This window comes from Saimiri boliviensis, chromosome 2, assembly GCF_048565385.1.
Source record: "Saimiri boliviensis isolate mSaiBol1 chromosome 2, mSaiBol1.pri, whole genome shotgun sequence".
NCBI classification, from domain to species: Eukaryota; Metazoa; Chordata; class Mammalia; order Primates; family Cebidae; genus Saimiri; species Saimiri boliviensis.
In genome coordinates, this window is record NC_133450.1 from 158,460,581 (window position 1) to 158,483,500 (window position 22,920).

The following is a 22,920-nucleotide window of genomic DNA, read 5'->3' on the forward strand; positions in this document are numbered from 1 at the left end:
TCCCTCACTGCAACAATGAGGGGTACAGGGTGGGTGGGAGAGGTGGGAAGGAGGCCAACTCAACCTGAAGCAAATGGACTAATAGGAGGAGATGATTGATCAAAGGAAAATTGTGGTGCTGTTAACTGAAGAAGGGCAAAAGAATGCCACAAAGACAAAAGCACAGATGAGCCTTGCACTACACCTCTTAATTCCTGGACCAAGACCGATATGATGTGATCCGCCTGGGATAACTTATTTAGTGATGGGGCTGGAATTAGAACCTAGTTCCACAGCTTTTAGTCACCATAAAATGGGTGGCTATTTGACTCCCTGCCTTCAGAATCTTGCTGTTTTTTGTTTGTTTGTTTTATCTGCCCCACACCAGGATCTTACTGTTTAACCAGATTAAATTAGTACCTTTACCAAATTTCACTGTAAATTGGCAGAATCATGGACAGCACCTAAGTGTGCATGATAAACTCATCTGCAGAAGAAAGAAATCTTTGCAAGAATACACTAAAGTCCTCTAATTATACAGATGAGAAAAATAAAGCCCATAAAGGTTACATATGTCTTGTCTAAAGTTATGGAGAGCCGAAGGTCAAATCCAAGTCCAGGTCCCTCTGCCCAACACCTTGCTGTTTCTCAGCACATTGTGATAGTATGGGAGAGAGGATGAAAGGATAAATCTAGGAGATACTAGTAAACACCTGTTATTTCACTCTTTCTAGCATGTATCTCCTCTTATTTTAGGAAATGCAGCTCCATTTCTGTTTTGAGGAGCTGCTCTCCTTTGTTGCAGGGAATATACCTTGCCTTCTTCTGGTCTGTGGGTTTGATGTGTTCCAGGCTGGGACAGTTAAGTTCTCTCCCTCATAATTCCAAAAGGAGGGGAATTATTCAAGAAAGAACGTATAGTTGGAGGTGATACATTTCTTTACTGGCACCCTGAAGCAGATGATCTCACAAATTTGAAGAAATTTTTATTTCATATAATCTAGAATTATACACACATACACACACACACACACACACACACACACACACACACACACGTGCCTTTAATTCTGTTTTTCCTTAATAACTCTTTCTTATTCTTATACCATTTACTTCCTCAAAACTATTAAGAATTAAGAAGTGCTTAGTGTTTTCCACTTCACTAGGTAATTTATACCTTTTTCCAGAGTCCTGGGTGGATAGGGCAAAGTAGATAGCTCTAAAATAATAATCAATTTCTCATTCTAAAATAGAAATATAAAAAGAATATTCATGATGAGCCTTTAGCCTGCCTTTGTGGCATATTCTAAAGTTATTATTCTTTCACATGGGTGAGCCCATAAATTGCTGACTTTGGATTGATTTATATTTAATTCATAACTAGCATGAGATTGCCTTCCATCTAATGGTCTTCAGTTATTCTCAGTTCATTTAAAATGTGTCACCAAACTCTTTGTAGACAACTAAATAGCATTATCCACATGTTATTGATGGAGAGATTATTAATAGAGTTTATGTGGCTGCAATCTCTGAAAACAGGTTGGAAGTAGAGAGACAAGAAAAAATTAGGCATCTTACATAGTAAAAAGAGCCTGTACTGAGGGTCAAACAGACATAGGATCTTACATTCCAGTTCCAGTCCTGTCACTAAACAAGTTACCCTGGGTGCATCATATCATTTGTTTGGGCAGATGAAGTTGCCTCTAACATTCCTTCCAAACCTAACATTGTAGGATTTCTCCAGTCACTTATGCAATTCATTTTTCAAAAACACTCTATTCTTAATATCTTCATGAAGTGATCAATAATGGGACATTCAAAAATAATGTGTTGGTTGTATCTTTCCAGATCCTAAAAAGCACACTGCTGCACTATTGCAAGTTTGGTTCCAGAATAAAAAGACTATTGCAATAAAGTGACTCATATGAATTTTTTTCATTTCCTAGTACACATAAAAGTTATGTTTAGGCCAGGCACGGTGGCTCACACCTGTAATCCCAACACTTTGGGAGACCAGGGCATGCAAATTGCTTGACATCAGAAGTTCAAGACCAGCCTGGCCAATATGGTGAAACTCCATCTCTACTAAAAATTAAAAAAATTAACCGGGTGTGGTGGTGCACGCTTATAGTCCTAACTACTCAGGAGGCTGAGCAGGAAAATTGCTTGAACTCGGGAGGCAGAGGTTGCAGTGAGCCGAGATCGCACTACTGCACTCCAGTCTGGGTGACAGAGTGAGACTCCATCTCAAAAAAATATATGTATATAGCATTATGTCTTAAAAAGCAATGTACATATCTTAAATTTTAAAATATTGCTTAAAAATGTGATGATCATTTGAGTCTTCAGAAAGTTGTAAATATTTGGTGATAGAGTGTCTTGCCTCAGTGTTGATGGCTGCTGACAGATCAGATTGATGGTTGCTGAATGTTGGGGTGGCTACGGCAATTTCTTAAAATGAAACAACAATGAAGTTTGCTACATGGATGGTCTCTTCCTTTCAAAAAAGCTTTCTCTGTAGCATGTGATGCTATTTGATAGCATTTTGTCTTCGGTAGACCTTCCAAAATTGAAGTCAGTTTTCTCAAACCTTGCCACTGCTTTACCAACTAAGTTTATGGCATATTCTAAATCCTTTGTGGTTATTTCAACAATGCTCACAGCATCCTTACCAAGAGTAGATTATATCTCAAGAAACCACTTTCTTTGCTCATCCATAAAAGGCAACTTCTCATCAGTTCAAGTTTTATAATGAGACTGCAGCAATTCAGCCACATCTTCAGACTCCAGTTCTATCTTGCTGTTTCCATGATACTGCAGTGACTTTTTCCACTGAGCTCTTGAACCCCTCAGCGGGTTCAAGATAAGGAAGGCATCCCTCCCGACCAGCAGAGGCTCATCTTTGCAGGCAAGCAGCTGGAAGATGGCCACACTCTTTCTGACTACAACATCCAGAAAGAGTCGACCCTGCACCTGGTCCTGCGTCTGAGAGGCGGTATGCAGATCTTCGTGAAGACCCTGACAGGCAAGACCATCACCCTGGAGGTGGAGCCCAGTGACACCATCGAAAATGTGAAGGCCAAGATCCAGGATAAGGAAGGCATCCCCCCCGACCAGCAGAGGCTCATCTTTGCCGGCAAGCAGCTGGAAGATGGCCGCACTCTTTCTGACTACAACATCCAGAAAGAGTCGACCCTGCACCTGGTCCTGCGTCTGAGAGGCGGTATGCAGATCTTCGTGAAGACCCTGACCGGCAAGACCATCACCCTGGAGGTGGAGCCCAGTGACACCATCGAAAATGTGAAGGCCAAGATCCAGGATAAGGAAGGCATCCCCCCCGACCAGCAGAGGCTCATCTTTGCAGGCAAGCAGCTGGAAGATGGCCACACTCTTTCTGATTACAACATCCAGAAAGAGTCGACCCTGCACCTGGTCCTGCGTCTGAGGGGTGGCTGTTAATTCTTCAGTCTTGCATTCGAAGTGCCCAGTGATGGCAATACTCTGCATTATAGCCATTTGCCCCAACTTAAGTTTAGAAATTAACAAGTTTCAGTAATAGCTGAACCTGTTCAAAATGTTAATAAAGGTTTTGTTGCATGGTGAAAAAAAAAAAAAATACTCACCCATGAGTATTGGGATAAACTTCCACACACCTGTTAATGTTTTTAAACTCCCTTCAATGAATTCTAAGTGTTCTTAGTGGCATATAGAATGGTGAATCATTTCCAGAAGGTCTTCAATATACTTTCCCCACATTCATTACAGAAACCGCTATCTATGGCAGCCATCACCTTCCTCAATGTACTTCTTAATAATAAGATTTGAAGGTCAAAATTATTCATTGATCCCTGAGCTGAGTTTAAACATGAGGAGCATTTAGAAAAATGTGCTGTTAACATCTCACTAAACAGAAGTAGAAGAAGACATCCCCAGAGGAGTTTAAAAGAGTAGTAATGTAAGGTTCCAAGAAAAATAAGAAATCATTGACAAAGAGGGAAAGAAAAGAAGCAAATCAAGGAGTTCTCTTTCCTTTTTTCTTTTACATGTCTGCATGCTATGGGGATTTGTCCTTGTTCTTTCTTTCTAGTTTTGACAAAGTATTTCAAATTTGGAGTGTTTTTAATATAAAAAGAGATCTTGAAGAGCCCTAACCCCAAATGAACCCAATTACTCCTTGGCTGTATGTTAGGTACTTAAGAAGGCTTATTAATTCTTTGATACCAAAATGGGTTCTATTTGAACAAAGATGTGAGAAAATTTTGTTCTCATCCATAGAGAATTAAGAATTTTTAACGACTACTAAGAATATTCTTACTTCTTCTCTGGGAGTTGGAGATGTTCTCCTGTTTTACCAAATGAGGAATTCTCTAACAAGTCTCAGAGCATGAATACGTCACTCTTTTTCCGTGATATCCTCACCTTTTAAATGAACCATTCAAATCAAAATAAAAGACCTTAGAGTTTTGAAACCTCGGGCACAAATTAAGTTCGTATCAGGTGGGACTTCATTCTCATTTGTGTTTACCTCATGCTTCTTTGTATGTCAGCCTTATATACTCCAGAAAGATGGATCAATACCCATTATGGTTTTCTTTTTAATATGAATCATCTGTAATTCTTACACAAGTGATACATTTTTCAATTATGCACTTAAAGAACCAATTCTTCTCAAAGAGCCTTAAAATCAGAGTAAAATGTTCTCAAATTGGTATTAAAATTAGTAAACGTAATTTTATCTTCCTTGTTTATGGGATAGATTTCTCACATTCTGAAATGCCTCTCTACTCTTTCTTCAACTCTCACTCAAATTTTTAGAATGATTGCAATAGGTGTTACTAGGGTTTGGATTCTTTGCTGCCTCTCCATCCAAGATCCTTCCTCTGGGAGCTTGTTCATCCTTGCCTCCTTGACTTCAGGCTTGGTCCTGTGACTTGCTTTGGTGAATGAGATACGAGATAAAATAATATGTGCATTTTTATGTAGCACTTTAAGAGCTATCACATGGCTACCATCTTCTCTTTTCCCTCACCCAGTATCAGCAGCCATGTCTCAACTAACACTACACCCTTATCGTACGTCCTAAAATGAAGATCAAGTGAAACTGGTTCTGACTGACCCTTAAGGGACATAAAGCATGAATAAGAAATAAAAGTTTGTCATTGCCAAGCTCTGAGATTTCAGAGATCATTTGTTACTGCAGCAAAACAGTCTGGCAGTGACAAAGTGCTTTGTAGATTGTGTTACATATTACGTTTTTGTAACACAAATATTATAATAATTGGTAAAAACTATAAGATCTCCAAATTTTCTGGTATAGTTCAAAGGAATGGGAATAGCAAGAAGCGTACGCCAAGTAAGTTGGCAACTCTGTGTTACAGACCAATAATTCTTAGATTACTTTTGGCCATGGGCCACACCATTAGATTATATCTACTCTAGGTCAATAAAAGGACTCCCCAGGGATGCAGGGGTCTTGTCATTTTATAAGAAGGACTCTCAGAGCACACCTACAAGACCACTATTCAAAGTGTGATCTATAAACGTTTCACCTATCTGCAATAAGATTAGCCCAGAAATCAGGAACAAGTGCGTAGAAACTCTTACAGCAACTTGACATTGCCAGAACATCCAAGCTCAAGACTGGTTGAAACTGTCTTGTTGAATGAGGTAAGAGACCAGAGTTTTCAGACTTGTATGCTGAGTCACATGTGGCGTAAACTGCATTCTAGGATTCTACCACACTACCACAGATCACAGAGTTTAAAAAAAAAAAGAGGTGGCCAGGAACAGTAGCTTATGCCTGTAATCCCAGCACTTTGGGAGGCGGAGGCAGGAGCATTGCTTGAAGCCAGGAATTCAAGATCAGCCTGGGCAACATAGCAAGATTCCATCTCTATAATACACACACACACACACACACACACACACACACACACACAAACACACACACACATACACACATACACACACTAGCTGGGCATGGTGTTTATCTGTAGTTCCAGATACTCAGGAGGCTAAGGAAGGAAGATTGCTTTAGCCCAGAAGGTTGAGGCTGCAGTGAACCATGAATGTGCCACTGTGCTCCAGCCTGAGAAACACAGCAAGATCCTGTCTCAAAAAGAAGAAAAAGAAGTCTGGTCCTTCATCCCAGAGAGTTTGAAAAGCACTGGTCTAGAACCTGCTTGAAAGTCATCAATAGAACTATTGCACTTAACAAGATAGGAAACCTAACACAGGACCTAAAAGGCACAGGAACACTTTATGTAAAATTGAACCATTCTCTAAAGGAAATTCATGTCTGTACCAACAATCTTCCTGGCATTTTTCTGTCCCACTGGAGATTCACAAAAGCAGAAAGATAAACAGCATTTTTTAGTTACCGATTGTACTCCGCATCAATACAGATAGTTCTCAGGTTACCAAATACTGTATCACAGAACTCAATGAATATGTTGGTCGTCACAGACACAGAATATATTTTTCCTTAGAAGCAATTTTACTAATGGTGGGGAGAGTCCTAGCCTATAAAAATTGACTTTAAGAAGTAGCTTAACTGTCATTTTCCATACTCACCTGACTTCTGGGTCTGTAGGACAGGAATTAAGCTGATAAAGTAAAAAGGAGGGGAAAGAGAGAAAATATTAAATTATCTTAAACTTTTCTTTGGGGCTCTCTCACATTCCTTTATTGTTTCTCTTCTATCTCTTCATGCTCTCTCAACCAACCCTCTGTCCTCTTATGCTCCCCCAGGCCCCGAAAATATACTACTCATCAAAAGTATTTATTTCTGTTTCTTTTAATGTCAGCAATCTCAGGCATCAAGAAAATAAGTAAGCCAATGAGATTAGTTTATGCTAAAGTGTGGGTAGCTGATGGCATCTTAATCTTCCTAGAGATAGCTGCTTTTTTAGGAGAATACACTTATTTTAATCCAAAAAGCCTCAAATGGGAAATATAAGAAAGTGAAAAAATGTTGGGGAAAAGATAAAAATGTTCCAGGTCAAAGATGCAGGATGCTTTTTGTCTGAGCCATTGTCTCCTACTTACTTCCTGCTTTTCACAGTTTTTCCCACTTTTCTGATTCCTATATAAAATTTCCAAGTTTTTCCACAGTGACGTTCAGCACTAACAGTGCAGGAGTGCAGGCGGTCACTGCTAGAAAGGAGTCGTTTGCACATGTGGTATAGGTCAAAGACAGTTTCCACGAGTGAGAACTGACAGAGGAAATACAAAAATACTTTGAAGAAAAAATATTTGGAACGTCAAAGATGCAAACTGAAAGAAACTTTGGAGATGATCCAATCCCGTGTATCCTAGTGTAGAGTATGAGGTGCTTTTATGTGGTACGCAGGCAAATCACTGAACGAAGTGGAATCACATAGGAAAGAAATCACTCTCTTTTCATTTCTGTGTCAGTTTTTCTTATTATATCAAGGAGAACAGCTCAGCTTATGTGGGTTCTAAAACCTCTCTGAAGTTTCACTCTACCTGCTGTTAAAAAACAAACAAACAAACAAAAACACCTCTCTAACATTGCTTATTTTTAAAGAGAGCAGGCCTGTGGGTCAGTCTTCAATAGGTCATGGTATCTTTGTAGCATTTAATCAAATTGATTTATTTTCACTGTTTTAATTTTACCATGATTTTGACAAGCAGCATTGATTTTCAATTTGTGATAATGATATTTTCTTTTATTTAAAAAATTTTATTTATTTATTTTTATTTTTATTTATTTATTTATTTATTTTGAGACGGAGTTTCGCTCTTGTTACCCAGGCTGGAGTGCAATGGCGCGATCTCGGCTCACCGCAACCTCCGCCTCCTGGGTTCAGGCAATTCTCCTGCCTCAGCCTTCTGAGTAGCTGGGATTACAGGCACGTGCCACCATGCCCAGCTAATTTTTTGCATCTTTAGTAGAGACGGGGTGTCACCATGTTGACCAGGATGGTCTTGATCTCTTGACCTCGTGATCCACCCGCCTCGGCCTCCCAAAGTGCTGGGATTACAGGCTTGAGCCACCACACCCGGCCTATTTTGTTTTATTTTTATTTATTTGTTTATTTATTTACTTATGACAGAATCTCACTCTGTCACCCAGGCTAGAGTGCAGTGGCATCATCTCAGCTTACTGCAACCTCTTCCTCCAAGGTTCAAGCAATTCTCCTGCCTCAGCCTCCTGAGGAGCTGGGATTACAGGTGCCCACAACAACACCCGGCTAATTATCTTATGCTTAATAGAGACAGGGTTTTACCATGTTGGCCAGGCTGATTTTGAACTCCTGACCTCAGGTGATCCACCCATCTTGGCCTCCCAAAGTGCTGCAATTGCAGTCATGAGACACTATGCCCAGCCCGATATTTTGAAGAAAAAGAAAAAGAGTTCAAAGAAAATCTTAGGCAAATAATATAAGTGGCACATAGAAGAAACAAAGACTTATAAAGGTTGTATGAAGAATATTGAAGCCAGGAAATGCTAATCTGACCTTAAAAAACTTCACATTTGAGTTTAAACCTGATGGGAAAGACACATGTGAATGTGGGGGAAAATCCCCCAAAAAGGTATTAAGATAAAACACAAACCTGTCACTGGTACTTAGAGTAGTTTATTCCTCTAAATAAATATATTTGCACAAGCTATAAATGGATGTGGCCAAATAGCTAGCAATAACAAACTTTGGTTATAAGTTTCTTCAGAAACTCTGCCTTATATTTGCATACTCAAGCTACAACATTACCAGAATCAGGGCATTTCCCTCTCTCTTCCTCCTATAAAATAGTCCTTGGGGACTGCCCATCAATTACAGATGTTTCAGCACATATTTCTGTTCATGACCAGAGAAAAGATAATCCTGTAAGAATGCAGGAAATATATATATAACATTGCATACATTCTTAGTCTAAATAATGAAAATAGGCTGGCACAGTGGCTCATGCATGTAATCACAGCATTGTAGGAGGCTGAGGCAAGGGGATCACCAAAAGTCGGGAGTTCAAGACTCATGGTGTTCAAGGGAGTTCAAGGTCATGGTGACATGCACCAGTAGTCCTAGCTGCTAGGGAGGTTGAGACAAGAGAATCTCTTGAACCCAGAAGACAGAGGCTGCAATGAGCTGGGATCATGCCATTGCACTTCAGCCTGGGCAACAGAGCAAGACTCCATCTAAGAAAAAAAAAGATAATAAATAACAATTCTTATAATTGGATTTATTTGTAAGTCCAAGAATAAATGCTTAAGGGGATAGATACCCCATTCCCCATGATGTGCTTCTTTCATGTTGCATGCCTGTATCAAAACATCTCACGTACTCTATAAATATATACACCTACTATGTACCCACAAAAATTTTTAAAAATTTAAAAAATTAACAAAAAACAATTCAGGCTGGGTACAGTGGCTCATGCCTGTAATCCTAGCACTTTGGGAGGGTGAGGCAGACAAATTACCTGAGGTCAGGAGTTCAAGACCAACCTGGCCAACATAGTAAAACCCTATCTCTACTAAATATACAAAAAATTAGCCAATTGCGTGGTGTGGACCTGTAATCCCAGCTACTCAGGAGGCTGAGGTGGGAGAATCACTTGAACCCTGCAGGCAGAGGTTGCAGTGAGCTGAGATCATGCCACTGCACTCCAGCTTGGCCTACAGAGCAAGACTCTGTCTAAAAAATAAATAAATAAATAAAAATCAGCATGATCCTAACAAATTCAGATGTTGTCAATAACTAGGGTATACAGTATACATATACTCTGGAGTCAGTATGTGAGCATTATAATGGCTTTGGTTCAGCTCAACACATTTATTAAACACCAAACTATGTTCTCAGAACTGCTCTAGGTGTTGAGTCAAAAATCAAAAAGACACAGTCCTGCCTTCAAGACTGACAGTTGTAGACATTAAATATGAGCCTTGCTATATTTAAAAAATTTGTCATAGTTCATAAAAGTTTCACTTTGAATTACTTAATTCTTACAAAAACATTGCGATGTAAGACATTATTAGCTTCATTTTATAGAAAAAGGAAACTAAAGTTTAATCAAGTTGTATGACTTGCTCAAGGTTATTAGTAGCATTATTAGTAAGCAACAGTGAAAGGGTCTTGAACCAAGGAATCCTGCAACCAGGAATCATGCAATACCAGCCACCCAAAATTACACCTCTTGGATTGCTGCCTCTGGCTCTAATGAAGTAACATGTGGCAGATTTGTGCTCCTGCTGAGAACAACTTGAAAAGCCAGAAAACATAATTTAAAAATCGATTTGAAAGTATTAAATACATTTGAAGTTGATAGAAAATTGCCAAGACTTGAGAGCAAAAGATGACAGAGATGAAAGTACTTTAAAAATGTGGCCCATCAAACAGAAAAACAATATAGAAAATCAACGAACTCAAAATCTGGTTCTTTGATGGGGGAAATGATAAAATTCATAAATTTTTACCGTACTGATCAAGAAGAAAATGAAGAGAAGACACAAATTACCAATATCAAAAGTGAAAAAGAAGACATCACTGCACACCTAAAGGGCATTAAATATACGGTATATTATGAACAACTTTATGCCAATAAATTTGATAACTTAAATAAAATAGACAATTCAGTGAAACACACAAACTACTAAGACTGACCTGAGAATAAATAGAAAACTTGAACTTCCCAACACCAGTAAAAGAAATTGAATTCATAGTTAACAACTTCCCACAAAGAAACTCCAGGCCCGAGACGGCTTTGCTGATGAATTCTACCCAACATTTTAAGGTTGTAATCCTATACACACCTTTTGAGAAAATAGAGAAGGAGAAAAAATCAACTCATTTTAAGAGGCCAGTATTACCCTTATTCCAAAGACCACAGAAGATAGAATAACAGAACATTAGCCCTCATAACACAGATGTAAAAAAAATTTTAATGTTAACAAATTTCATCAAACAGTATATGTAAAGGATAATACATCATAATCAATGGAGTTTATCCTGGGGATGCAGGTTGACGTATCAGGCAAAACTCAATCAATAGAGAGAACTAAAACTGTCATTATTTACAGATAACGTGTTGTACATATAAAAAATCAGAAATAACACATATACAACTATTGATATTAGTAAATGGGCTTAGCAAGATTGTAGATATGAAGAGAAGTATTTTAAAAATTAACTATTAGATATCACTAATGTACAACTGAAAAATCTTTTAAAAAATACTGTTTACATTCCTTTGGGTATATACCCAGTAATGGGATTGCTGAGTCTAATGGTAGTTCTGTTTTTAGGTCTTTGAGGAATCACCACACTGCTTTCCACAATGGTTGAACTAATTTACACTCCCACCAACAGTGTATAAGCATTTCTTTTTCTCTGAAACCTTGCCAGTTATTGCAGCACTAGTCACAATAGCAAAGACATGGAATCAACCTAAATGGCCATCAATGAAAGACTGGATAAAGAAAATGTGATACATGTACACCATGGAAAAGAATACTATGCAGCCATAAAAAAGAATGAGATCAGCCTGGCCAACAAAGTGAATCCCATCTCTCCTAAAAATACAAAAAACAGTGGGCATGATGGCTGGCTCCTGTAATCCCAGCTACTCAGGAGGTTGAGGCAAGAGAATCATTTGAACCCAGGAGGTGGAGGTTGCAGTGAGCTGAGATCGAGCCACTGCACTCCAGCCTGACCGACAAGGGGAGACTCCATCTCAAAAAAAAAAGATCATCTCTACTTTTACAGGAAAATGGATGTAGCTGGAGGCCATTATCCTTAGCAAACTACCCCAGTAACAGAAAACCAAATACCACGTTCTCACGTACAAGTGAGAGCTAAAGGATGAGAACACATAGACACAGAGAAGAAAAAAAGCATGCACTGGAGCCTATCAGAGAGTGGAGGGTGAAAAGAAGGAGAGGATCAGGAAAAAAAACTAATCTTAGTACCAGGGCGATGAAATAATCTGTATAACAAACCCTGTGACATAAGTTAACCTATATAACAAACCTGCACATGTACCCTTAAACTTAAAAGTTAAATAAAAACAAATAAAAATTTTAAAAGATGCCATTTACAATAATATCAAAGCACATTACATACTGAAAGAAAAACCTAATGAAGATGCACAAGACATCTATGCAGAAAACTGCAAAGTATTATTCAGAAAAACTAAAAATGACCTAAATAAATGAAAAAACAGACCAGCTTCACATATTAGAAGGCACAAAATTCATGAACCTAGTATATTGTAAAGATGTTAATTCCCCCAAATTGATCTATAGATTCAAGTCACTTCCAAACAAAATTTCAGAAAGCATTTCTGTTTGCATTCATAAGCTGTCTAAATTTTATATGGGAATTCAAAAGATCATTAATAAGCAAGACAATCTTAAAAAAAAAAGTTAGAGGATTTACAATATCAAATATCAAAGCCACATATAAAGCTACGATAAGCAAGACAGAGAAAATTAATGGAAAGATAGACAAATAGATCAATAAAACAAAATAGAAAGTTCAAGGCAGGCAGATGGCTTGAGTTCAGGAGTTCAAGACCAGCCTGGGTAACATGGTGAAACCCCATCTCTACAAAAAAAAAAAAAAAAAAAAAAAAAAAAAAAAAAAAACCTAAACACACACACACGCACAGAGAGATAGAGAGATAGATAGATAGATAGAGAGAGAGAGAGAGAGAGAGAGAGAGAGAGAGAGAGAGAGAGAGAGAGAGTTCAGAAACAGATTCATATGCCAAAGTCACATTGCAATGTAGTGAAGATAGGATGATCTTTTCAATAAATGCTCCTGGGTTAATTGGATATCCACATAGAGAAAAATGAATCTTCATCCATGTCATAGAAAATAATGAATTCCAGATGGATTTTAGATAGAAATGAAAGTAGCAAAATAATAAAGCTTTTAGAATAAAACATATTTTATCTTCATACCTTCGGAGTAAGCAAATATGTATTTTCTTGTTTTATTTCTTTTTTACTTTCAATGTGAAGTCCAAAGCAACTTTTTTTTTCTTGAGATGGGGTCTCATTCTGTCACCCAGGCTTGAGTGCCGTGGTATGAACATGGTTCACTGCAGCCTCAACCTCCCAGGCTCAAGTGATCCTCCCACCTCAGCCTCTGGAGTAGCTTGGACTACAGACACCTGCCACCACACCCAGTTCACTTAAAAAAGGTCTTTTTTTGTAGAGATGGGGTCTCCCTATGTTGCCCAGGCTTGCAAATATTTCTTAAACAGAACCCTGCTCCAAACTCAAAGAAAACTTGTCATAAATTGAACTATCTTAAAATTTTAAAATTCAGAAGAAATCACTAAGACAGTGAATAATGAGAAAGGGTATTTGAAACACGTATGTCCAGTAAAGGATATTCTCTCATCAGCCTCCCAAATTGCTGGAATATAGAGGAAACAATAAGATGGACGACCTAACGGAAAAGTAAGAAGAGGCTTAAACAGATACTACACTGAAGAGGAGCTATCCAAATGCCCACTAAACATCATGAAAGGGTGCTCAATCAAGCTTGTTTTTTCATTTCATTTTTCCAGAGAGCTTGTTGGTAAACATTCACCAGAGTACTCTTGAGTGAGGTCAGTGCTATTCCTTGTGGTATTATTTGTAATAGCAAAAAACTGGAGACAAACCAGATGTCTATCACTAGTGAACTTGTTAAATAAACTATGGATGCAGCCACACAGTGTAGTATTCTGCAGCAGTGCGAAAGAATGAGGAAGATTTCTTCATAATGCACCTACACAGAGGAACATTAAGTAGAAAAGAGAATGAGGAAGATTTCAGTATTATGATATGGAGTAAGCACCAGGATATACTGTTCAATGAAAGAAAGCAGCATAAAACAGGGCTTACAAGCTGCCATTTTGTGTACAAGGGAAGAGAATATGAATATATGTGTTTATATTTTCTAAAAAGAGGCAACTGAAGAATAAACTAAACACTCTAATAGATAAATAATTGCTACATACAGTGGGAAGGAGGATAGTAGAAGAGATGGATTGGATATTAATGTGAGAATTCTCTAATCATGCCAGTTTTTTGTTTGTTTAGTTTTTTTGTTTGTTTGTTTGTTTTGAAATAGAGATGGGATCTTGCTATGTTAACAAGGCTGGTCTCAAACTCCCAGGCCTAAGCAATACTCTCTCCTCAGCCTCCCAAACTGCTGGAATTACAGATGTAAGCCCCCATGCCTGGCCTGATTCTATTGTTTTATAGTTTTGAGTGATTATGTAAATGCTTTACATAATTTAAAAATTATTAAATTCTTAAAAACCAGTCTAACATCTGAAAACAAATGGATGAATATAATCCATTGATGAATATAACCATATCCATATGAGGAATATAATCATAACTGTATATCAGATTGATGGAATAACACAGGGAAAATAAGTATTTACAGTAACTTTTAAATACAGTAATTTAATTGTGTATCTCTACTGGTGTTTCTCTGGGGACCGCAAGAATAACAGAGAAATCTTAAACTGAATTCAGTGGTCTTATTATTAGAAGTAATATGGGTCTTGTTTTTTTTTAACTTTTATGTGTACATTACAGTATTAGGAAGTAAGTACTTGAATTAATGTTTCTAAGGATCAAGATTTTCAAGGTAAAGAGAAAAGAAACAAAAATTACAAGTTTTAAAGTGTAGTCAAAATTCTATAATCTTAAATTTAAATTGATTAATCTCTGTTAGAATAGCTTTTTATTTAATTTTAAAAGCTAGAAAATATAATAAAAAATATTGGTGAGGATGTGGAGAAATTGGAACCCTTGTTCATTGCTGGTGGGATATAAGATGGTACACCTGCTATGGAAAATAGTATGGCAGCTCCTCAAAAAATTAAATATGGAATCACCATATGCTCCAGTAATTATGCTTCAGGGTATATACCCAAAATAATTTAAAGCAGGGACCCAAACAAATTTGTACATCCATATTCATAGCATTATTATTCACAGTACCCTAAAGGTGGAAGCAGCCTAAGTGTCCATCAACCAATGGACAGACAAACAAAGATGTGGTAAACACACACAACGCAATCTTATTCAGCCTTACAAAGGAGGAAATTCCGACACGAGATTCAACATGAGTGAACCTAAAGGACATCACGCTAAGTGAAATAAGCCACTCACAAAAGAGCAAATATTCATAGATACAGAAGTAGGATGATGTTTTCTGGGAGTTAGAGTGGGGTGGGGGTGGTAGGTGGAGAATAGGACGTTAGTGGGTTTTGGAAGGGATGGTTTTTTGTGTGTATGTGTTTTTGGTTTTTTGGTTTTTTTTGAGTTGGGGTCTCTCTTTGTCACCCAGGTTGTAATGCAGTGGCATGATTACGGCTCACTGCAGCCTCAACCTCCCAGACTCAAGCAATTCTCCTGCATCAGCCTCTGGAGTAGCTGGGACTACAGATGTGCACCACCACACCCAGCTAATTTTTGTATTTTTTGCAGAGATAAGGTCTCCCTATGTTGTCCAGACTGGTTTTGAACTCCTGAGATCAGGTGATCCTCCTGCCTAGACCTCCCAAAGTGCTGGGATCTCAGGCATCAGCAACCACTCCTGGCTGGAAGTTAGTGTTTAATGGGTTCAGACTGTCAGTCTAGGAAGATGAAAATGTTCTGGAGATGGATAGTGGTGACAGCTACAGAACAATATGAATGTACTTAATGCCACTGAACTGTAAACTTAAAAACATGGTAATATTAACATGGTAAAATTCATTATGTATATTATAACATAATTTTAAAAACTGGAAATAACAATATGAAATTATTATTTATTTGTCTCTTGCTGTGAAATACATATTTCTAAGCCTTGTCCACTGAAAAGGCCTGGAAACAATGACAACCTTATAGCAATGAACCTTCAGGATGACCAAGACTGTAGTTCCTGAATAGTATTCCCCATGAAAAGGAACCTGAACCCTTTAGAGAAATAACTGATTCTTGTTTCAGGGCAAAAAATACACAAAATGGTCTTGGGACATCTTGCTGAGTCAGAAAACAAAGACACTATTGAAGACAAATCATTGTTTTAAAAACACAGCTGCCAAAATGAAGGGGCTCCCATTGGCCAAAGATGGGATGATTTGATCATGGGGAAAGATCATGACTGTAAGTAACTGGAACACATAAATCTATCCAAAACACATATAAATCCACGTGTTTGTACTAAGACTTTAAACTTTAAAAATAAAACAAAAGATCTGGTGCAGTGGCTCACATCTATAATACTAGCACTTTGGGAGGCCAAAGCAGGTACATCACTTGAGGTCAGGAGTTCAAGACCAGCCTGGCCAACACAGTGAAACCCCCTCTCTACTAAAAATATAAAAAGTAGCTGAGCGTGGTGGTGGGAGCCTATAATTCCAGGAACTTGGGAGGCTGAGGCAGGAGAATCGCTTGAACCCAGGAGGTGGAGGTTGCAGTGAGCCCCACACCATTGAACTCCAGCCTGGGCAACAGAGCAAGACTCCATCTCAAGATAAATAAATAAATAAATAAAATTAAAAATAAAAACATAATTTGTGTTTGTGTGTGTGTGTGTGTGTGTGTGTACCATTTTCCAATGTAATTCATTATCCCATGTTGTTCCCATGTAATTCAGTCAAAACTAAAACATGCTTTTCAATCTCTAAGTGATGTTCCATTATCTAGTGTACTTTTACACACTTAATCTGTAGCCAGTCCACTTTCCCAGACAGTTAAGTTGTTTCCAGCTGAGCTGGGATCAATAGCCCTTGTGCACATCTTAGGGTATTTTTTGGTTGTTGTTATAAGTTTCCAGAGATAGAATGTTTGAGTTAGAGAATGCAAGCCCTTATGACTGATGTTACTAATTGCCTAACTGTCCTCAGCAAAGTCACAGTGTTATAATAGGGTGATTTATAATCCTTTGGGTATATACCCAGTAATGGGATTGCTGGCTCAAATGGTATTTCTATTTCTAGATCCTTAAGGCATCACCACACTGTCTTCCACAATGGTTGAATTTACACTCCCGCCAACAGTGTAAAATCATTCTTGTTTCTCCACATCCTCTCCAGCATCTGTTGTCTCCTGATTTTTTAATGATCGCCATTCTAACTGGTGTGAGGTGGTATCTCAATGTGGTTTTAATATGCATTTCTCTAATGACCAGTGATGATGACCTTTTTTTCATGTTTGTTGGCTGCATAAATGTATTATAAAGACACATGCACACGTATGTTTACTGTGGCACTGTTCACAATAGTAAAGACTTGGAACCAACCCAAATGCCCATCAATGATAGACTGGATTAAAAAAATGTGGCACATATATACTATGGAATGCCATGCAGCCATAAAAAAGGATGAGTTCATTTCCTTTGCAGGGACATGGATGAAACTGGAAACCATAATTCTCAGCAAACTGACACAAGAACAGAAAACCAAACACGACATGTTCTCACTCATAAGTGAGTGTTGAACAAGGAGAGCACACGGACACAGGGAGGGAACATCACATGCCGAGGCCTGGGGGTGGGGAGCTAGGGGAAGAATAGCAGGGTATGGGGGGATTCGGGAGGGATAGCATTAGGAGAACTAGCTAATGTAGATGGCAGGGCGATGGATGCAGCAGACCACCACCATGGCACATGTGTACCTATGTAACAACCCTGCACAATCTGCATATGTACCCCAGAACTTTAAATAAATAAATAAATAAATAAATAAATAAATAAATAAAGTCATTTAAAAAAAAGAAAGAAAAGGATGTGGGGTAAATGCCGACAGTTCCTCTAAAAGTTAAACATAAAATTACCAAATGTTCCAGTAATTTCATTTCTAGATACATACCCCGAAGAACTGAGAACAGATACTCAAACAAATATTTGTAAGACAATTGGTCATAGCAGCATTATTCACAATAGCCAAAATATGGAAACAACTAAAATGTCTATCAATGAATGAATAAATTTTGGCAGATACGTACAACAGACTATTAATCAGTCCAAAAAAGGAATAAAGTATTGATACATGTTGTAAGGTAGATGAACCTCAAAAATATTACGCTAAGTAAAAGAGGACAAACAAAAGTTATATATTCTATAAATTCATATATATGAAATATCCAGAATAGGTAAATCCATGGTTGCTAGCACTTGAGGGGTGGTGGGAATGATGAGTAACTGTTTAATGGGTTCTATTTTGGGGTAATGAAATGTTTTGATACTAGATAGAAGGGGTGATTCTACAACGTTGTCAGTGTACAAAATGCCAATGAGTTGTTAGCTTTAAAGCGCATAGTTTTATGTTATATGAATTTAACTTCAATAAAGTTTTGTTTATTAAAAAAGAAAAGTCACAGCATTTTCTGGGTCCACCAGCAGGGTGTGACACTGCCCATTTCTCTATACCTTCTCTAAGTTTATAGTGTTAAAAGTATAAATTTTGCAATTGTAAATTTTAAGATATTTTATGTCAAAATATCTTTACCCAGCTGGTAAATATTGCTTTAAACTTGTATTTCCTTTAGTTCTAGTGAGATTGAAAATTTTTTTCATGTTTCAAATATGTATTACTATTTGCATTTATTAATTTAAATGGTATCTTCAAATAAGAAAGTTGAGTTTCAGAGAGTTTAAATGACTTGGTCAAGGACACACAGCTTGTCTGAGGCAGAGAACTTTTTTTTTCATATCCTAAAATGAAATAAAATTGTTCTTCTATTTGTCAGAGTGAGCAATAATGCCCATGGGGTAAAGTACTATTGAAGCCAAGAGTACAAGGTCATATAACTAATAGATAAGTTCCTTCCAGCCAAATTATCTTTATAAAATATTACTTGGAGAATTGTCATGAAAGTTTAATGAGTTACAGTTCTTTTGCTCTTCGATTTATAATTCCAATATAAGTGAGATCTCAATTGAGATTGGAAGATGAAGTGACTGTTAAAAAGAGTATTAGCTGTGCTCACAGCATCTTTCTCCCCTGACCCATGACTCATGGGTCATAAAAACCTGTGCAGCTGAGATGCTGAAGGAGATTCTGGTACTCCATGACCTCCTCCTCCCTTGCCACAGCATGAGGACAAAGCAACCAACCACAACTGTTTTATGATGGTAGAATACACCAGGAAACTATTTCTAGAGATACTCAGAAGCGGATGTCTTACTTTTTGTTTCTGAATGCCTTTTCATTTATGTCCCAAATAATATATATAAGTCCTGCTGATGTAACTTTTTGTGGCTAACTCAAAGTCTCCTTCCTTTCATAACTAACAGGAGAGTCCATGAGTCAACTACTTTTTTAAAAGGGAAAAAATAACAAAGGAAATACCAGAGTTACTTAAATCTTTAAAAAGCAGCAGCAGCATATGAGTAAAGTGCAATTAATAAAAACTAGCCAAAGGCTTATTTGGACAATGGAATTGAAAGGACTTAGAAAAAAAAAAAGAGAGAGAGATGCTAAGATTTACTGGAAGGAAAAAAAATCTAACAATTCTTTCTACTTGGCTTGGAGAGAGAACTTTTTCTTCTAGGAACTGAGTGGCCAAGTTCTTAAGTAGAGTTTGCAAGGGAAATGCCTCTCAACTTTTGTCCAGTTTGAGACCATTTTTGTCCATGACTATCACAGAACAATAAAGTAAAAAAGAATCTAAGTTAAAGATTAGGATCACTAGACAAGTCCCCAAAGTGGTGCTTCATATACTATGTCTTGCTTTAGGCAGAGAAATGCCATAGAATTAGGTGCCAGCAGCAGTTACAAGGGGAGGATTCAGGAGTTCAACCACTGGCCCCATAAAATGTATTTAGTACCCAACTGAGAACAGCACATTAGAAACCAAAGCATCTGCTGGACACAGGCAAATGGACTCTTAAAGACCTTGCACAAAATACAACATGTAATTTGGCTAGTTTTTTTAACAACTCTATATTTGTTCCTTACATAAGAGGTGTTGGTTACATGCCAGACCACCTGACTCACCCCTTGCTCCTCCTCTTACTAACAGGGGAAACTTAGACAAGGAGCTGAATCTTTTTGTGCCTCAGTTTCCTCAGCTGTCAGATAAGGATGATGAGCCACAATAGCTCATTTGATTCTTCCAACAGCCTCATGAGGAAACAATAGTCCTTACCTCACTGAGGTATTGAGAGGACCAAATGAATTAATTTGTGCCAAGTGCTTAGAACAGTGCCTGGTATATAAGTGCTTTGCAAGTGTTTGTTTGTTTTATTTATTGTGTGTGTGTGTGTGTGTGTGTGTGTGTGTGTGTGTGTGTATTACCAACGAAAATGGAACATCTATGTAGCAATAGTATAAATACAGTTTAAAATCCACTTGGCCCACTGAAACTGCCTTTGCAAAACTATAACAGTAAGATAAATTTGACATAGCTGACTCCATTTTGCTTCTAACCTCTAAACTGTCCTTGTTCCTTCCTGGGCATATGCCAAACTAACTTTTGGGTTTTTTTGTTTTTTGTTTTTGAGATGGAGTCTTGCTCTGTTGCCCAGCCTGGAGTGCAGTGCTGTGATCTCAGCTCAGTGTAACCTCTTCCTTCCCGGTTTAAGCAATTCTCCTGCCTCAGCCTCCTGAGTAGCTGGGATTATAGGTGCCCACCACAATGCCTGGCAATGTTTTGTATTTTTAGTAGAGACAGATTTCACCATGTTGGCCAGCCTGGTCTCAAACTCCCACCCTCAGGTGACACACTCACCTCAGCCTCCCAAACTGCTGGGCTTACAGGCTTGAGCCACTGTGTCCAGCACAGGCCAAACTAACTTTAGGAGGAAGCAATAGTTTAACCTTAAAGTAAGGAAAGTAACAGCGCTTTCCCAAACTATCCCCTTCTCATTGGAGAACAGGAATCATCTTTGTAGAACCAATGAAAGGACACAAGATTAGGATTATGAAGGGGGCCTGAATTCTGCTAAAATGTAGGCATAAATTATAACCAACCATTGTTCCAGAGGACACAAGATTTGTAATTTCTCCAATCTACTCCTGTAGATAACATCTCTATTGTAGAACCTAAGATTGGTTTTCTTTTTCTTTTTCTTACTTTTTTCACTCCCTTCAACCAGGTTGGAGTGCAGTGGTGCCATCTTGGCTCAGTGCAACCTCTGCCTCCTTGGTTCAAGTGATTCTCCTGTCTCAGCCTCCAAGTAACCGGGATTACAGGCATGTACCACCACAGCCAGCTAATTTTTGAACTTTTAGTAGAGATGGGGTTTCACCTAGTTGGCCGGGCTGGTCTCAAACTCCTGACCTCAAGTAATGCGCCCGCCTTGGCCTCCCAAAGTGCTAGAATTACAGGCGTGAGCTACTGTGCTCAGCCCTAAGGTTGGTTTTCTGAGATGTTTTGCAGACCTTTGGATTTCTGTGGACTGGCTGACCACACCCAGATCCACAACTCAACCAGTCCTGTGGACCCACCCCAGAGGCTGACTCAGAGCATAAAGACCACTTTCCACGCCCCTGGTGATTTTATCTTCAGCCAACCAGCAGCATGTATTCCCTAAACCCTGACTGCCAAGTTATCCTTAAAAACCCCAGTCTCTAAGTTTCCAGGGAGGCTGATTTGAGTAATAACCTCCTGTCTTTCCATGTGACTAGCTTTGCATTAATTAAACTGTTTGACAACAATTCCAGTGTCTCAGTGAATCAGCTCTATCTGTGCAGCAGGCAAGAAGAACCAATCAGTGGATTACACTATCGGCTTTGAGCCTTTGAGACTCCTGACTTTTGCTTTTTTTTTTTTTTTTTTTTTTTTTCAGAGTTTTGCTCTTGTTGCCCAGGCTGGAGTGCAGTGTCACAACATCTCAGCTCACTGCAACCTCCACCTCCTGGGTTCAAGTGATTCTCCAGCCTCAGTCTCTTGAGTTGCTGGGATTATAGGCATCCACCACCACACCCAGCTAATTTTTTGTATTTTTAGTAGAGACAGGGTTTCACTATGTTGGCCAGGCTGGTCTTGAACTCGTGACCTCAGGCGATCCACCTACCTCAGCCTCCCAAAGTGCTGGGATTACAAGTGTGAGCCACAGCACCTGGCCTGACTTGCTTTTAGTTGGGGAGATTTTTATTATTTCAAAATGTTTGTGTATACTGAAATTTATTAATCTTTTATATTGTACTATTTTCAATGCATAATTTAAATGAACATAAAACAAGTATGCACTATAGAGACTTTAAGTGTTGTTGGACTCAGAAATCAATACCCCAAAATACGGCATTTTGACAAGCTGAAATGGAGAAACCTCAAGTTCTCTCTGACCTCCCCAGCCACCATCTCTCACAAAGAAGTGGAAGTGCCTTTATCTGCCTAAGATTCAGACCCAACAAGGAAAATAATTGTTTGTTCTTCTTCCCCTCCCTGTAAGAACAGGAATGTAACCACACCAGACTTTCACTATCAAAGAGAACTATTCACAAATTAATCTCTGTTCAGGGATCCATTCATTCTCCCTAGTAATCCCCTCAACAATTTGTCTTCTCCTCACCTCTCACAACCTGTTTTACCAGGATTCAAGCCCCCATTCTTTCTGTAACCTCAAGATGGTATATAAACTACTGTACCTCATTGGGTGGTTAGGGTTTCATTTGGAAGGCTCCCACGTATATGTGTCAAATACATTTGTATGCCTTTTCTCCTATTAATAAATCTGCCTCTTGCCAGGCCCAGTGGCTCATGCCCATAATCTCAGCACTTTAGGAGGCGGAGACGGGCAGATCACAAGGTCAAGAGATGACCATCATGGCCAATATGGTGAAACCCTTTCTGTACTGAAACTACAAAAAAATTAGCTGGGTGTGGAGGCACACACCTCTAGTCTCAGCTACTCGGCGGGCTGAGGTAGGAGAATCACTTGAACCCATGAGGCAGAGGATGCACTGAGCCAAGACCACGCCACCATACTCCAGCCTGGGCGACAGAGCAAGACTACGTCTCAAAGATAATAATAC

The 22,920-nt window shown here is 38.5% G+C and overlaps 2 protein-coding genes across 3 annotated transcripts in view; one reads left to right on the plus strand and one right to left on the minus strand.

The window, feature by feature from the left end:
* The window catches only part of SPATA6L (spermatogenesis associated 6 like), a 288,921-nt gene that overhangs the window by 79,117 nt on the left and 186,884 nt on the right, over window positions 1–22,920 (minus strand). Inside the window, exon 14 of one of the 2 annotated variants that reach the window (XM_074394762.1) lies at window positions 3,589–6,584. The exons of the other annotated variant lie outside the window; for it this stretch is intronic. The gene's annotated coding sequence lies outside the window, so the exon portion shown is untranslated. Of the gene's footprint in view, window positions 1–3,588; window positions 6,585–22,920 lie in introns of those variants that run through there. 2 annotated transcript variants of the gene reach the window in all.
* On the plus strand, window positions 2,843–3,580 carry LOC101036343 (polyubiquitin). Its single transcript, XM_039461226.2, has one exon. The coding sequence runs from the start codon at window positions 2,977–2,979 to the stop codon at window positions 3,436–3,438; it is 462 nt and encodes a 153-aa protein (XP_039317160.2). The 5' UTR covers window positions 2,843–2,976; the 3' UTR covers window positions 3,439–3,580.